General features: G+C 42.8%; 1 protein-coding gene across 2 annotated transcripts; it reads left to right on the top strand.

Annotated features, from left to right (window-relative positions):
• The first annotated feature begins 426 nt into the window (after positions 1 to 426).
• Positions 427 to 18,020, top strand: LOC144682640 (nucleoside hydrolase-like). 2 transcript variants are annotated; one of them, XM_078545164.1, is made up of 6 exons: positions 427 to 548; positions 3,769 to 3,959; positions 5,841 to 6,020; positions 6,763 to 6,874; positions 9,402 to 9,538; positions 15,820 to 18,020. In XM_078545164.1, exons 2-6 carry the CDS (start codon positions 3,777 to 3,779, stop codon positions 16,165 to 16,167), a joined length of 960 nt encoding a protein of 319 aa, XP_078401290.1. In that variant the 5' UTR covers positions 427 to 548; positions 3,769 to 3,776; the 3' UTR covers positions 16,168 to 18,020. The 2 variants fall into 2 exon arrangements, with proteins under 2 accessions (XP_078401290.1, XP_078401291.1); XM_078545165.1 differs by lacking the exon at positions 427 to 548 and adding an exon at positions 584 to 834.
• Positions 18,021 to 18,192: the final 172 nt, after the last annotated feature.

Below are 18,192 nucleotides of genomic sequence, written 5' to 3'. Positions count from 1 at the left end.
TTTTAAAGGATGTGAGGCAACCCGCCTCCACCACCCTCCCAGGCAGCGCATTCCAGACCTTTGGGTAAAAAAGTTTTTCCTCACATCCCCCTAAACCTCCTGCCCCTCACTTTGAACTTATGTCCCCTCATGACTGACCCTTCAACTAAGGAGAACAGCTGCTCCCTATCCCTAAAAGAAAATCTCAATTCCTGCCTATTATCTAATTTCACTATATGCAGCTAGAATTTTGTTACTCTTCAATTTTCGTGTGCAGTGGAAATATATAAAGTAATTGGACTGCTTTTAATAAGTTGATTATTTTAAGTATTAAACTTAAGTTGTTAATAAACAAGTCTGTTTAATAACTCCACCCAAGGTATGATAGAAAAGAAAAAAAGGCTCACGCCTACCTTGTGAAAAAAGTGCAAATATTTACACAGGGTCAACGGTTAATGTGCAATGGTTGAGCAACGTTCAAAACTCCCTGAGACAAAGGGCAACAAAACACTTTCAACTGATATTTGACAACATTTACAATCATCAATTTTACTATTTTCTCTACCAAAGTAAGTACTATAGTGTCGGTGCCTCCTCACTGTTCAGCGTTTCAGAATTTGGCATGATTACCTTGCTTAGATTTACAGTATGATGTGCAATAAATGGCTTCAGAATAGCAGAAGTAAATTAGTAATCAAGAAGAATGGAAATAGATGATTAAATGAAACAATCCAATTGCCGAGCCCATGTCCTCCGTTGTGGCTAAAGTCAGAGGCTGGACTGGCTCTGCTTGCTGGGACCTGGGCTGTGCTGGAAGAGCAGAAAAGAATTGGCCTTCACATCATCATTGCTAAGGTAGCTTATTGTAGATGGTGACCGAATGCACTGGCTGCAAACGGGCCGTTAAACTGTGTCTCCGTTCCCCAACACGAGAATGTCACTCAAGGTCAAGACCTCCTTCTCAACGTGACTTACTCCTCCTCACACTGCTTACTGTTCCTAACGGTTTTCCGGTCGATGGCAGGAGCTGTTGTTTAAGGGGAGACCCATGTTTTATTGTTATTACCCCTCAAAATAATGGGAGGATTTCTTGGGTCTTGGATTCCTTCTTGGATCTCAGAACTCTGAGTGTCCTCACGGATAATAGCAGTCTTATTAGTGAACAAATTGGACAAGTACAGTTAGACATAGTCAGGCTAATTCAGTTGCTATATTCGTAATCATGGTATTTATCGTTTCAAGCCCCATATGGGGTGATGATTTTTTTCCTTACATATTTTTAAAAATTTGTATTTTTCTTAAATTTTTAACTGGTTGCTGGGGGGAAATGTCTTCCTTTCACTCCCAGGCATCTGGTATTCACTACCAGAATAACTATTTGGAAAATAGTATTGCTTTATTTAATAGTTTGCAAACATTTTTTTTATTCGTTCATGGATCGTGGGCATCGCTGGCTAGGCCAGCATTTATTGCTCTTCCCTAATTGCCCTTGTTTAGAGGGCATTTAAGAGTCAACCACATTGCTGTGGGTCTGGACTCACATGTGGGCCAGACCAGGTAAGGACGACAGATTTCCTTTCCTAAAGGACATTACTGAACTAGATGACAATCGACAATGGTTTCATGGTCATCATCAGACTTTTAGTTCCAGATTTTTATTGAATTCAAAATGCACCATCTGCCATGGTGGGATTTAAACCTGGGTTCCCCAGAGCATTACCCTGTGTCTCTGGGTTACTAGTCCGGCGACAATACCACTACGCCATCACCGCCCCTTGTAAACCTTTACCTTAAATAAAACTCTCCATCATAAATAAAGCTCCAAAAGATGTGTTGTGCAGGAGAATATGATCACAGAATCAAAGTGCAGAAGAGGCCCTTCGAGTCTGCACTGACACGTGAGAAACACCTGACCTACCTACCTACCTAATCCCATTTATCAGCACTTAGCCCATAGCCTTGAATGTTATGACGTGCCAAGTGCTCATCCAGGTACTTTTTAAAGGATGTGAGGCAACCCGCCTCCACCCCCTCCCAGGCAGCGCATTCCAGACCGTCACCATTCTCTGGGTAAAAAAGTTCTTCCTCACACCCCCCTAAACCTCCTGCCCCTCACCTTGAACTTGTGTCCCCTCATGACTGACCCTTCAATTAAGGGGAACAGCTGCTCCCTATCCACCCTGTCCATGCCCCTCATAATCTTGTACACCTCGATCAGGTCGCTCCTCAGTCTTCTCTGCTCCAATGAAAACAACCCACGTCTATCCAACCTCTCTTCATAACTTAAATGTTTCATCCCAGGCAACATCCTGGTGAATCTCCTCTGCACCTCCTCCAGTGCAATCACATCCTTCCTATAATGTGGCGACCAGAACTGCACACAGTACTCCAGGTTCTATACAACTCCAACATGACCTCCCTACCTCGATTGATAAAGGCAAGTGTCCCATATGTTTTTTTCACCACCCCACTAACATGCCCCTCCGCCTTCAGAGATCTATGGACACACACGCCCAGGTCCGTTTGTTCCTCAGAACTTCCTAGTGTCATGCCGTTCATTGAATACTTCCTTGTCAAATTACTCCTTCCAAAGTGTATCACCTCACACTTTTCAGGGTTAAGTTCCATCAGCCACTTATCTGCCCATTTGACCATCCCGTCTATATCTTTTTGTAGCCCAAGACACTCAACCTCACTGTTAACCACCCGGCCAATCTTTGTTTCATCCGTAAACTTACTAATCCTAACCCCCACACAGTCATCTATGTAGTTTATATAAATGACAAATAATAGGGGACCCAGCACAGATCCCTGTGGTACGCCACTGGACACTGGCTTCCAGTCACTAAAGCAGCCTTCTGTCATCACCCTTTGTCTCCTACAACTAAGGCAACAACTTGCAAAAAAAATGCATAATTCAGCAACAGAAACCAGAGCTTCATTTATTACTTAAAGGCATCTCTCACTTTAAATAGTAAGAGCTGACACTACATCTGCGCATGTGCTGCGGCACAAATAAACAGCCTTTCATGAACTGCAGGGGAGCGGGTGGGATTGTGGTAATGTCATAGGATTGGTAATCCAGGGCTAATGCATGGCAGCTGGTGGAATTTGAATTCAGCTAACAAATCTGGAATATAAAGCTAATCTCAGTAATGGTGACCATGAAACTATCATTGACTGTCGTAAAAAGCCATCTGGTTCACTAATGTCCTTTAGGGAAAGAAATCTGCCACCCTTACCTGGTCTGATCTACATGTGACTCCAGTCCCACAGTAATGTGATTGACTTTTAACTGCCCATGGAAATGACCTAGTGAGTCACTCTGTTTAAGATGAGTTAGGGATAGTCAATAAATGGTGGCCTTGCCAGCAATGCCCCATGAAACAATCAATAAAAAAAAACTGAGGCAGTCCATGGAGTGATTTCTGGGACCAATTTATGGCAACTTTTGTGGCCACAGTGAAAAACTGGTCAAAAGTGTACTGTCATGAATTTTGTACTGGCTTTGTCAGGAATGACACCAGGCTTTCAAACTATCAGAAGCTTGGTCTCATTGTTGTTCAGTTAATCAGGAATGGTGGGCTGAGTAATATGAAGCTACAACATCAACTTCGCATTCATAACACACCTTGGAAATTGCAATTAGCGATAAATGAACAGTTTTGCCATTCATTACACTTACAGCTAACCATTCATTCACCAGTGTTCACTGCCACCAGAAGTATTAAGTTCAGAACTAATAGATTCTGTTTTAAACTCAATCTTATACTTTTTTTGGGGCCACAGATTCTAAGATGGCAAAGAAGCTGTTGCTCTTAGATCTCGACTGTGGGGTGGATGATGCCCAAGCGATAATGATAGCTCTTGCAGCTCCTAATGTGCAGATCCTGGGTATAACATGTACTCATGGAAACACAAAAATTGAAAATGTGTGCAAAAACGTACTTCGGGTGCTAAAAGTTTGCCAGCGGACAGAGGTAGGTGATGAAAATTATGGGTAAAGGAACAGTGTGCTTTCAATGGTAACCTTTTAAAGTGACTAGAATCCTCTTTTCATGTATTGGTTTTAAGAAATGAATGTTACATTCATATGAATGTACATATAAGATGCAGATCTATGACAAAAAGCTATGTTTTTGTAAAACATAAAAACTGGAGTAGGCCATTTAGTCCCTTGATCCTGTTCCACCATACAATGAATTCATTGCTGACCTGTGTCCTAACTCCATATACTTGCCTTTGCCCCATGTCCATAACCTTTTGTGAACAAAAATCTATCAATCTCAGAATTAACATTTACAATTGATCTTGCATCAATTGCCATTTGTGGAAGAGTTTCAAACTTCTAGCACCCATTGTGTGTAATATCCTAGTTTCACTCCTGAACGATCTGGCCCAAATTTTAGACTATGCCCCCTACTCCTAGGACAGAAATTTCCTCCTGTCGGATGGGTTGTGCGGGGGGGGGGCATGAACCTGACCGGCGCCCCCGACCGGAGCCATGCCGCCAAGCATCCTGCTTGGTCGTTAACAAAAAAGAGTTCCCCCTGCTTTTCCGCAGTAGTAGCTTCTTTGTTCCTCATTCTCCATGGTAACGCCTTGGCCAGTCAGAGTCAACTTGCCAACCAATCAGCACCCTGATTGTATAAATTGTTGTGAGCATTTGAAATTTGGCATCCTTGCGTTTGTCCTGATGAGTGCAAGACAACAAGCTTTGGCAACATGTCTCTCTTTTCAGCAATATTCAAGAGTAGGGTTCATGGGCAGATACTCATTGGCAGGGTATGGCTGGTGGTGACCAAGAATCTGCGTCAGAGCTTCAAATATTCACTGTATTAATTAATGGCTTAGATGATGGGATAGAAAGTCACAATCTAAATTTGTTGATAAAACAAAGATAGGTGGTATTATAAGCAATGCAGATGGAAGCATAAAATTACATAGAGATATTGATAAATTAACTGAATGGGCAAAACTCTGGTAAATAGATTTCTATGTAGGCAAATGTAACATCATCAACTTTGGTTCTTAAAAGGGTACTTTCTAAATGGTGTAGAGCTAGAAATAGTGAAGCTCCAAAGAGATTTGCACGATCAGGTACATAGATCATTAAAATGTCATGAATAGGTACTGAAAATAATCAAAAAGGCAAATGGAATGTTGACCTTTCTATCCAGAAAATGAGAACAAAAGTGGGGTATGAGGGGTACATTGGCCTTGGAGGGATTGCAGCACTGATTTACTAGAATGTTGGGTTTCACGGCTTTAGCTAAAGGGAGAGATTAAACAGACTAGGGTTGTATTCTTTGGAATTTATTTTTTCATGGGATGTGGATGTTGCTGGCAAGGCAAGCATTCATTGCCCATCCCCAATTGCCCTTGAACCTAGTGGTTTGCCACACTATTTCAGATTATAGACAACCACATTTCTAGTCACATGTAGGCCAGACCAGGCAAGGATGGCTGATTTCCTTCTCCTATTGGACCAGATGGGCTTTTATGATAATCAGCAATGTTTTCATGGTCACCATTAGTGAGACTAGCTTTTCAATTCCAGATTATTAATTGAATTTGAATTCCACCAACCGCCATGGTGAGATTTGAACCTTGCCCCCTGGAGTATTAGCCTGGGCTTCTTGGATTACTAGTCTAGCGACATTACCATTACACCATTATCTCCCCTAAATTTAGAAGGTTAAGAGATGATTGTATCAGTTCTGCTCAATGGCACATCCAGTGGCAGAGAGCTTTAAAGAATTCTAAAACCCATGTATTTACACCATGTCATTCCTTATGGTAACTACTGCATTTCATCCCCGTGAATGCTGTTGAAGATATTTTTATTATTATAATTGCAGATTCCTGTGTTCCGAGGTGCAGGCAAATCTCTCCTTGAAGATCAGCTAAATGCTGGCCAGTACCATGGAATGGATGGTCTGGGTGATGTTCCAGACCCGAATGCTCCAGGTCTGGAACACATACAAGCTGAAAATGCGGTGAATGCCATGATAAGAATAGCCACTGAACATGCTGGTCAGGTGAGATGTACGTGTGTCAGCAAATATAATTCTCATAGTTGGTGGAAGTAGCCCATCCAGCCCCTGAATTCTATTCTGCCATTCAATTAGATCATTACTGATATGTATTTTACTTAATACCATTGAAACGCCTTGGTTCCTTTACCCTTAACCTTACCTAACAAAAATCTATCAATTTCAGTTTTGAAATTTTCAGTTGAGCTAATTTCAACAACTTGTTTGGAGATAAACTTTCAGATTTCCACTACACTTCGTGTGATGAAATGCTTTCTGACATCACCATTGAACAGCCTAGCTCTAACTTTAAGGTTATGACCTACGCATTCTGAACTTCCCTACCAGAAAACTTGCTTCCCTCTATTTACCCTAACAATTCCTTAGGTGGGTACTTTAGAATGGATGCTCATACTGATAAAATAAACATCTCCTGAGCTGGCTGGGAGGACTGGATAGTCTATGTTGCCATTCCAGGTCTATCTTATTGTGAACACGACAGTTGATGTCAGATTTTGCACAGGATTCATCTAGTGAGGTGGCAAAGACAGCTAAAGCTCCTTTAATAAGAACAAACATGTTTGAACATCAGGATGGAATTTGAATTACAATCTGAATATAAAACTAACCTTAACATGTAAAATAGAGAAAGAATGAAAATAGCTGTTATATTTTACAGTGGTACAAGCCTACTGTAACTTTAATGTTTCTCAGTCACAGTGATAAGCATTTGTTTATTAATCCACAGGTCTCTCTTGTGGCTATTGGTCCCCTGACCAACATTACTTTGGCATTCAAAATGGATCCCACCTTTCCATCGAAGTTAAAACATCTGTACGTCATGGGAGGAAACATGGAAAGTATGTCATATAGCTTATTTGCATCATTCTCTCAATGGTGGTTCTCTCAATGCTGCATGGCTTCCCACCTGAACCTGACCCAGGGATCCAAAATCGGTGTATGGATAGAGAATTTGAAGAAGGCAGCACTTCGACCTATCCAAAGGATCGAAATCCTTAAAACCCACATGATTCCAAGAATCTACTTTCACTTAATCCTCGCAGAGGTATCACAAAACACACTGGTTAAACTAGATCAATCCATCAAAAATGCAACAAAAGAAATCCTCCAACCTGACATTCATTGCCTGTACTTTCAATAATCAAGGGTTGCAGTTGGGGGGTGGGGGTTGGTTCTCCCCATGTTCTAGGTCCAGTGCCTTGCTGGTTGATGTAAGCTAATGGGGGGGAGTAAACAGAGATCAAAGCTGATAGTTTCCTGGGTTTTATGGCTCAACACCTTGTTACGTGTGCGCCTACCCAATGAATCATTGAGGAAACTCTGAAAATTATATTCTCCAGAGTAGAATATAGGACATTTATGTTGCTGTATGCAACTGTTTCTGTATTCCTATTCTGTACAGTTTTCCTAATGCCCTGATTTTTTTTTACAATAATTCATATTCATTTTTGCTCTCTCCTATTTGTCTCACCAAAGCTAATGGCGCTAAAACCTCTCAATTATACTATCATGCTGAACAGACAGCAATTTCCTGTGTTAGTAAACTAAATTTGCAATAACTATATTATTGGCACAAATTAGCTTTACCATATAACTTCTGGGTTCAGTAGCAACAGACATTCTGAGAGCCTTACTTTTTAAAAATTCATTCATGGGATGTAGGCATCGCTGGCTAGGCCAGCATTTATTGCCCATCCCTAATTGTCCTCATTCAGAGGACATTTTTAAGAGTCAGTCACATTGCTGTGGGTCTCGAGTCACATATAACAGACCAGCTAAGGACAGCAGATTTCCTTCCTAAAGGAAAGTCTTCTTTTCCCTAGAGGACATTAGTGAACCAGATGGGTTTTTACAACAAACATGGCTTTTATTGAATTCAAATTTCACCATCTACCGTGGTGGGATTCAAACCCAGGTCCCCAAAGCATTACCCTAGGTCTCTGGACCACAATGCCACTGCCTCCCCTTGAGTTGCTTCCCCTCTGCCATATATCTGCTTGTAGGACAGGAAGATCCAAGTGTAGTGATAATACTTTCTTGCATCTTGAACAAGATGTTCATCTTTTTCATGTGAATTTCATTCTCCCAAGGCAGCATGAGAATACACTTGGTGGGAAGAGGCTTGATACAAATAGATACAACACTTTATTTCACAGGCATTTGTTTCAATCAATACAACTAGTCTTCTTATAAGGACACAATGGGCAGAATTTTACATTCGGTGTGCAGATGAGCGCCCAACATGCCGGAATGTAATATGACACACGACATTTCATTCAGAGGGCACGTGCCGGAGTCAGCTGCACATCTGCCGATAATTAAAAGGCCTATTAAGGCCATTAAGGACCTAATTAACTTGAAGTTTACGCTGCCCATTCAACCTACTGCTTGGCGGGCAGGTGGAAAGGCCAAGCGGCCTTTACATTTTTTAGGAAACCTCATCCACAAGAGGGATGTAAACTCCTGGCAATGTAATGAATATATTACTCCTCCCACATCAGTGCGCTGTCTTACCTGACTGAAACAAAATAGTTTCTCTGAATTCTGCCTTTTAGCCTAGGGCAGATCTGATTGCAGCAGCAATGAATGTGAGTGATCACTAGGATAACTTTGGGTTGGTTCAGAAGCCACATCTCAATCCTAGGGCGGAATCTTTGGCTCAGCGAGTGGGGGCGGAGCCCGTTCGCTGAGGTGTAAAATGACATATGTGACGTCGGGCGTGCATCCCGATGTCACCATGCATCGTTTAAATTTTCATTTCGGCGGGTGTTCTGACTCAGCTGCGCGCCTGCCGAACTGTCAAAGGCCTATTAAGGCCATTTAAGTATCAATTGAACTAATAAATTGAGCTGCCCGTCCAACCTTAAGGCTCAGGCAACCCCACCAACCCACCTGCACAGGGAGCGCACAGCGCCTCTGGGTGTGCATCATGCTGGGCGGGCCTTAATTGGCTCGCACACGTAAAATGGCGGCGCGAACCCGATCGGGGGCGCCTGCCCCCGCACCGCCAGGCAGAAAATTCTGCCCCTAATCTATGTGGCTCAGCCCTGCTGAACTGTGAATTTAAACCATTGAAAGCTAAGTTGAGCTTACCAGTAATATTTCTTTTAATAAATGTTGCACTAAGCACTTCCCATGGAAACATTTTCAGAATTCCTGAAATGTGACAATGAGTACGGTTATGTATTTGATTGCTTAAAACATACACATTTTATTATGTTGGATAGTTGATGATTCCATCCAATATTAATATTTCCCTATAAAGGCTAAACACTTATTTTCACCAGACTGCTAAATGTGCCTGGATTAAGAAGCTTTTACAGTTGTCGTGGAATGAATTTCATTTGAAGATTTTATCTTTTTCAGGCAGAGGGAATGTGACAATGTGTTCTGAGTTTAACTTTGCAGCAGATCCTGAAGCAGCTTATATTGTCCTGAATCATTTTGCATGCCCCATCTATATCGCCACTTGGGAATATTGTCTTCGTCATGCTCTGCCTTGGGTAAGCTGTTGTGAAAACATCGTAACAAACATAAAATCAGGAGCAGTGAATGCATATATGCATCTTTTGATTTAGAAAATAAGAGAAATTGCTCCTGAACATGAGGTGGATGCAGGTGAATGTAGGAGTATGCTCTACTACGGAGGCTTAAAAATAGAATGGTTTCCATTCAGGTTTTTAATTATTTTCCTTTCTCTAAAAAGGAAAAGCAAAGTAAAGCTGCCACATGGTAATTACAACAAACAACTACTGCTGGAATCTTAGGGGTGAATTGCAATGTTTCAATGTGCAATTAGGTAGTATGGAAGAATTCAAGCAAATGCTAACATTTGCATCAGGAAGGAAATAAAGATGTTTCAATGAACCACAACTTTTTATCATTAAACTATGAGAGTTTTAGCATGAATCAGGGTTTGGTACCTTTACCAAGCAAACCATCAAGGGATCAGAATAAGGCAAGGTTGCTGCCTTTATCCAATGAACCTGCAGGGGGAGACTCACTTTTAAACACTGGACAAACTCTGTTTAATTTGTGACCCTTATTTTGTGAAGATGCTTCAGTGGTTGGTCCTGTGTTGCTCCTATGAAGTTTTGTACCTGTGGGTTAATTAAATATTGTAACATTTATGTATCAAGGGTGTTGAGTTTAAGAATCTTTCATCCGCCCAATACAAGGCACCTAGAGTAAGGAGAGAGGATCCTGTTTCCAACCAGGATATGTTTCTTCTCATCACTGCCATGCCTATGTGACAAAAGATACTGCTGTCCTTTCGTGTGCGTAATTTGGCTGCCACTCTAAACCTGAGCAGATAACCTTTTCACTTGGCCTCTCTTTGGTGCAATTCTCATGCAACCTCCCCAGCTTTCACCAAACTATTTACCTCCCTGTTCTTCTTTTTATCCTCCTAAAAGCTTTTTCACCTCTTGCGAGATCTCCTAACCCTTTATCTTAGCATTCATTTTTTTCCTTATACATCTGTGAACTGGCCTGAGCCTTTTTTTACTATATTAAAGGCACTATACAAATGCAAGTTGTTCTTGCTAGAATAAGGTTAGATATGCTATTTCACAGAAGGTAGCTGTCTGGCCCATCTAGCCTGTGCCAGCTGTTTGAAAGAGCTATCTTTCCCCTGAATCTGTTTCTACTACTCGTTCAGGCAGTACATTCAGGATCGTGACAACTCACTGAGTAAAAAAAACAGTTTCTTCATGTCATTTATGGCTCTTCTGCCAATCACCTTAATTCTGTGCCCTATGGTTCCAAACCCTTCTGCTACAAACAGTTTTTCCTTATTTACTCTGTAAAAAAAATGTGATTTTGAATGCCTCTGTCAAATTCTTGATAAAAGATCTCGTACTGTTCACGATACAAGTAGATGCTGGTGAAAATGAAGAAAGGAGTACAGACATTAAAGGAGTTGTACATAAGTTTCTGAGCTATCTTTCCTTTATCTTGCAAAATTAAGATTTTTAAATCCCAAGATTGATGTCACCGAGCCATGACTTCCTGATTTACTTAAACTTATTGTATTCTTTTCACTTTGAGCCTTCAGGCAGAATTTTGCCCTTGTCAGGCGGGCTTGATGGGGGTGGTCAGGAAGCCGACCGCTGCCCGCAATCGGGGCTAGACCGTGATTTCATGCTGGTGGGCCAATTAAGGCTGCCTGTGCGGGTGGGGAGGGGGGAGGAGGGCGAGCGCGAACTTCACGCTTGAAAATCTCCCTGAGGCACGGAGGTGCCTTAGGGAGATGAACAGTTTTCAAAATAAAAAATAAAGATATTAAAAATGTTATAAAACATGTCCCCTCTTGTGACTCTGTCACATGAGCAAGGATATGTTATTAAATAAATTTAGAAATTTTCATTTTACTTTTATTTGATTTTGGAAACCTCATGGATGAGGTTTCCAAAAAAATGCAAAGGCCGCTTGGCCTTTTCGCCTGCCTGCCAACCGTAAGGGCAGTGAAAAATTTATTTTAATTACCTTTTTAATGGTCACTTGCCAGACGTCATCGTACATCGTTTTATGCTTGGTTGGGTTGGGCATGCGCCTGTCCACTGAGCTAAAAATTCAGCCCTTTGTCTTGGTTCCTCAATAATTGATAAGAAGATGTTAAAGTATTTTCGTAACTTACAGGAACATCATGAAATACCAACTTAATTGGATCAAATATAATTATTATATATTCTAATTTGTTTGTTGGGTATTCTGTATGTGTCCTGAGAAAAATCACATCTACCGTCATCAATATTTCCATATTATGAGCAGTGCTTTGCACTTTCTGATCTCAACTGCTACTTATGTATCTGTCCAACCGATTTGGTAATTTCTGAGGTGCCTCCTCTCAATCCACTACTTTTCCTAGTTTGCTACCGCCTACAACTTTGGCCAATTTGCATTCACTGATCTTACTATCAATATGGTCCATTTAACAATTGTAAGATTCTGCTGTTACTGCTACACCTTTGCCACTTGTGGATTGCATAACAGATATCGGGAGGGCTTGGGGAGTCAGACATCAGGAGGAGGTGCTGGGGTTGGACATCGGGGGACTGGAGGCTTTGGACAAAAGGGGGGATGGTGGGCCGGTGGGGGTTGGACTTCGGGAGGGGGTGCAGCGGGCCGGACATTTGGGGGGGTTGAGGGGTCGGACAATCGGGGAGATGGGGGTGAGTATGGGGTAAGACATAGAGAGGGGTGCAGCGGGTGTGACATTCGTGGGGGTGGGGGTGATTGGACATCAGGAGGGGGTGTGGGGGGTGGATTTTGGGGGACTGGTGGGGTTGGACACCAGGGGGTTTGGACATTCGGGGGGTGGGGGGCTGGGGGGGGTTTGAATTTTGGGGGGGGTTTCAATCGGACATGGGGGGGGTGGGGGGTTGGGTCGGGTGGGGTAAGAGTTGGGCCCTCATGGGGTTTGGATGTTGGGTGAGCAGTCCCATGCGAGTGGGGGGAATCCCTTGGGGGGGTCAGTGGGTGGAGAATACCGTGGTGGGGGAGGGGTGGTTAGTGAAGGGTGGGGGGCTTGGAGCTAGTCCCGTGATCTGCGGGGATCAGTCTGGGTTTTTACAGTAGTTACCCAGAAGTTAGAAGAGGTTTTAATTCTTCTAACTTTTTCTGGGTAACTATTGGTATAACCCTGGCGGAACCATCCGAAGTTTGCGATTTAAGCCACATTTTCGGATGGTTTTCAGTGCAGCGCAATTGTCCAGAGGAACTGTGCACTTCTGGGAAATTGCCGTGCAAACCCTTACCTGGGTACTTCCCAGAGGGATTCCTCAGTGCATCTTTGGGGTGCCCCCCAAATCCGATGCTGGGGAGCTCGGAGGTTACAGCTCATTATCTCGGCTTCCCTTCTTAGAATCATACATAGGAACGTACCACTTACCATTTCGCCCTGCAAGCCTGCTCCACCATACAATAAAATCATGGCTGATCCATTTGTGGTCTCAGCTCCACTTTCCTGTCTGCCCGCCATAATCCTTGACTCCCTCGTTTATCAAAACTCTATGTAACTCTGCCTTGAACAAATTTAAAGACCCAGGCTTCACTTTTGCGATTGGGAGCCTGTGACGAGTGGTGTACCACAGGGATCGGTGCTGGGACCCTTGCTGTTTGTAGTGTACATTAATGATTTAAAACTATATAGAATATATAGTTTTTTGAATATAGAAGGTATGATCAGTAAGTTCACAGATGACACGAAAATTGGTGGTGTCATAAATAGCGAGGAGGAAAGCTTTAGATTACAGGGCGATATAGATGGGCTGGTAAAATGGGCAGAGCAATGGCAAATGGAATTTAATCCTGAGAAGTGTGAGGTGATGCATTTTGGGAGGACTAACACAGCAAGGGAATACACAATGAACGGTAGGACCCTAGGAAGTACAGAAGATCAGAGGGACCTTGGTGTACATGTCCATAGATTCCTGAAGGCAGCAGCACAGGTAAACAAGGTGGTTAAGAAGGTATATGGGATACTAGCCTTTATTAGCCGAGGCACAGAATATAAGAGCAGGGAGGTTATCTTGGAGCTGTACAAAATGCTAGTTAGGTCACAGCTGTAGTACTGTGTGCAGTTCTGGTCACCACACTATAGGAAGGATGTGATTGCACTGGAGAGGGTGCAGAGGAGATTCACCAGGATGTTGCCTGGGCTGGAGCGTTTCAGCTATGAAGAGAGACTGGATAAGCTAGGGTTGTTTTCCTTAGAGCAGAGAAGGCTGAGGGGGTACCTGATAGAGGTGTACAAAATTATGAGGGGCATAGGTAGGATAGATAGGAAGAAACTTTTCCCCTTAGCAGAGGTGTCAATAACCAGGGGGAATAGATTTAACGTAAGGGACAGGAGGTTTAGAGGGGATTTGAGGAAAGATTTTTTCACCCAGAGGGTGATTGGAATCTGGAACACACTGCCTGAGGGTGTGGTAGAGGCAGGAACCCTCACAATATTTAAGAAGTATTCAGATGAGCACTTGGAATGCCATAGCATACAGGGTTATGGGCCAAGTGTTGGAAAATGGGATTAGAATAGATAGGTGCTTGATGGCCGGCACGGACACGATGGGCTGAAGGGCTGGTTTCTATGCCGTATAACTCTATGGGCTGAATTTTTCCATCGGCGAGTTGGGGGCGGGGCCCACTCGCCAACGCGAAAATGACGCGGGATGATGTCGGGGGGAACTCCTGACGTCATCCTGCCCCATTTAAAACGGAAGGCGGAGGCACAGCGCGATCAGCTGTCCGCCCGCCTACCTGTCAATGGCCAATTGAGGCCATTGACAGGATAATTAAAACAATTAAAGGACCTGCCTGTCCAACCTTAAGGTTGGTGGGCAGGCCAGGAGCCCTGGCAGGCTTCTCAAAAAACATGAAACCTCATCCACCAGCGGGATGAGATTTCATGTCGGTTTTAAAAAAGTTTATTAAAGTTTTTGTGCACTTTATTAACATGTCCCATCTCATGTGACATTGTCACATGAGGGGGACATGTTAATGATTTTTTTATTTTTCTATTTTTAAACTTTGAAAACCTTTCAGTGATCTACCTGAGGCACCACTTAGCCTCAGGGAGATGTGTGCCCTTTCACGCGCATTAGCTAAAGAGCGCACTCTCGCGTTTGGGGAATTCCACCCCCCACCCACACAGGAAGCGCATAGCTCTTCCCGGCGGACGTCACGCTGGGCGGGCCTTAACTGGCCTACCCACGCAAAATGGCGGCGCGGCCCGTTTCGGCGGCGGCAATCGGCTGCCCACCTGCTGAGTCGGTCGGGCCCGCCCCCCCCCCCGTCAAGGGCAAAATTCAGCCCTATGACTCTATTTTCTGGGGAAGAGAATTGTACAGACTAACAACCCTCTGAGAGAAAAAAATTCTCATCTGTCTCAAAAGGGAGACCTCTTATTCTTAAACTATGTCCCTACTTTTAGTCTCATCCACAAGAGGAAACATCCTCCAGATACCCACCCTATCAAGTCCCTTCAGGGTCTTATGTTTCAAGAAGATCACCTCTCATTCTTCTAACCTCCATTGGGTATAGGCCCAACCTGTTCAACCTTTCATCATAAGATAAGCCCTTCATCCTTTCAACCTTCTCTGAACTTCTAAAGAGTTATATCTTTTTTCAAATAAGGAGAGCAAAGCTGTACACAGTACTCCAGATGTGATTCGCCAAGGCCCAGCACGGCTGCAGTAAAACTTCCCTACTTTAACATTCCATTCCTCTTTCAATAAATACCAACATTCCATTTGCACTCCTAATCACTTACTGTACTGCATACTAACTTTATGTGATTCATATGGCACAGGAGGTCGTCATTTGGTCTATTTACCTGCCTTTACCTGCTCTTTGGTAGACCTATCTAGCTAATTTCATTCCTTTGTTCATTTGCCATAGCCCTGTAATTTTATTCTCAAGTATTTATCCACTTGTAACTTAAATAATTCCACAAATATAGAGGAACAGTTATTCATGACTGATAGTAATTAAATAGGAGGCTGTCAATCAGAGAAATGAAACCAGTATAATATCATAGGTCTGTATTTCCAGATCATTGTAGTGTTTTTGCTTTATCACAGAGGCTGTAAATGTAAAGCCTGTAATTTGGAATTCACTTGGTAACCACTAGGAAAGTTGTCAATACATTAAGACATTCACTCTTAAAATGAGAGGTTCTGTGTGTTACAAATAATTTTAATCTTTGATGGTTTATTTTTTGGTTTTGAAAATGATGACTTGGAAGTTGTGCAAAGTTTTTGACCTTTTGTTGTGTCCATTACAGGAGTTTTTTAGGGAATGGGTAAATCAAGGCACCAAGAAAGCTTGCTTCATGAAAAAGATAAGCGCACACAGTGAAAAATTTGCCAAAGCCAAGCAAGGCAATGGAGAACTGTATTTTGGACCCGGCTTTGTGTCCTGTGATTCTTTTACAATGGCGGCTGCTATTGATGATAGTGTTGTCACTGAATATATACGATATGGAGTAAGTGTGGAGTTACAGGGATCAGTGACCAGAGGGATGATGATCGTGGATACACTTAACCTGCTGCAAAAACAAAATCAAGCTCTTATTATGACAAAATGTGATATTGAGAAGGTTAAGCAGCTCATGATGTCTGCTCTGAAATAGCAGATTTCACTAGCAACAAGAAAGTTGAGCACAAGCATCTGTGGACTTTTTGAAATGTGTAATTGTTTGCTTTCAGTGACAAGTTACTTTTTCTGTTTCTTGTTGATTTACTGCAATGTTTATTTGATTTCTTCTTATTTTTACCCCTCCCCTTCTCATATATAGGTATAGAGTGAGACTCAGTGAGCCCTGTGTCCTTATGTATCTCATCCAAGCTGTTAACTTTCATGTTTGAGTGCAGATGTTGAATATTGGCAGACTATTGCTCATGTTCGCTGCCAAATCTGATCTTACCCTTGTTGAATTTCTACACATACATTCTAGCCAGGGTCACTGGATAGTCACAAGGCGCAGAAAGCTCAGTTGAATTTCTCTTCCCTCTCCGGGACAATTGTAATGCTTCTATTGCAAGATGACCTATCTCAGCTCAGACTAGAAACGTGATATGCTACCTTTACTAACTGGTTCAGTGGGTACAGGTAAAGTGCAGCAAAACTACAACACAATTTTAATTTATATAGTGCCTGTAACATAAAAAGATCCCGTGGTGCTTCACAGGAGCACAATGGGACAAAAAAAAAATCAATCCAAACCAAAGAAGGGTGCATTAAGACATGTGACCAAAAGGTTAATCAAAGAGGTCAGTTTTAAAGAGTGTCTTAAAGGAGGAGAAAGAAATGCAGAGAGATTTAGGAAGTGAATTCCTTGGAGGAACTGTCAGTGTAGCTTTAGAAGTTTAGTCTGAACAGTTACCTTTCCAATTTATTGATCTTCCATGAATAGTGGGTTGAGTTTTTAAACAAGAATGGCACTCTTAAGAATATAAAGGAGGTGCAGATTACGATTTTATGCTGTTCCATTTGCAGCCAATTAGTGGGATTGTGACCAACTGAAAGCTGGGGGAAAATTTTCTCCCCGTCAGGTGGGCTGGTTGGGAACAGGCGCGGAGCCAATCGCCACCCGCGATAGGCTGCGCACCGCCATTTTACATGGGCTGGCCAATTAAGGCCCTCCCAGCATGATGCGCGCCTGGTAGAGCTTGGCGCTACCTGTGCAGGCAGGGGGATGAGGGAGAGTCAGGGCCTGCGCCCTTTCGCACACAAAAGAGTGCAGAAACGTCCCTGAGGCAGCTCTGTGCCTCAGGGAGAATAAGTTCAATATTAAAGTTTAAAATAAACAAAGTTAAAAATCATTTACACATGTCCCCTCATGTGATAGTGTCACATGAGTTGGGACATGTTTATGAAATGTATGAAAAAAATTTATTAATCTAAGAAACCCTTCATGGAACCTCATCCAGCCCGTGGATGAGGTTTCATGAAAAATGCGAAGGTTGCCTGGGCTCTTTGCTTGCCCGCCAACCTTAAGATTGGACGGGCAACCCTGTCAAATTATTTGATTGTTTTATTAATGGCCTTAACAGGCCTTTGACAGGTCGGCAGGCGCGCAGCCGACTCCGGTGCCCTCCAGTCGAATGATAGATTGTAATGATGGGCGTGCGTCCTGCCGTCACTGCGCGTCATATTACGCTGCGCGTGGCCTTGCACGCCGAACAGAAGATTCTGCCCCTGCATTTGGCAATGTAACACATTTGTTCAAGAAGGAAGACAATTATAAACTAAGATAAAAGCAAAAAACTGCGGATGCTGTAAATCCAAAACAAAAATAAAAATACCTGGAAAAACTCAGCAGGTCTGGCAACTAGATAGCCATGGATCAGTTAATCTAATGCCAATTGTGAGCAAACATTTTTTTATTCATTCAAGGGATATGGGCTTCGCTGGCTAGGCCAGCATTTATTGCCCATCCCTAACTGCCCTTGAGAAGACCATAAGACATAGGAGCAGAAATTAGGCCATTCGGCCCATCAAGTCTGCTCCAAGATTAAATCATAGCTGATAAGTTTCTCAACCCCATTCTCCTGCCTTCTCCCCGTAACCTTAGATCCCGTTACAAATTAAGAACCTATCTATCTCGGTCTTAATTACACTCAATGATCTGGCCTCTATAGCCTTCTGTGGCAAT

Source organism: Cetorhinus maximus, chromosome 7 (genome assembly GCF_964194155.1).
Source record: "Cetorhinus maximus chromosome 7, sCetMax3.hap1.1, whole genome shotgun sequence".
NCBI classification, from domain to species: Eukaryota; Metazoa; Chordata; class Chondrichthyes; order Lamniformes; family Cetorhinidae; genus Cetorhinus; species Cetorhinus maximus.
This window is presented reverse-complemented; position numbering and strand designations above follow the sequence as displayed.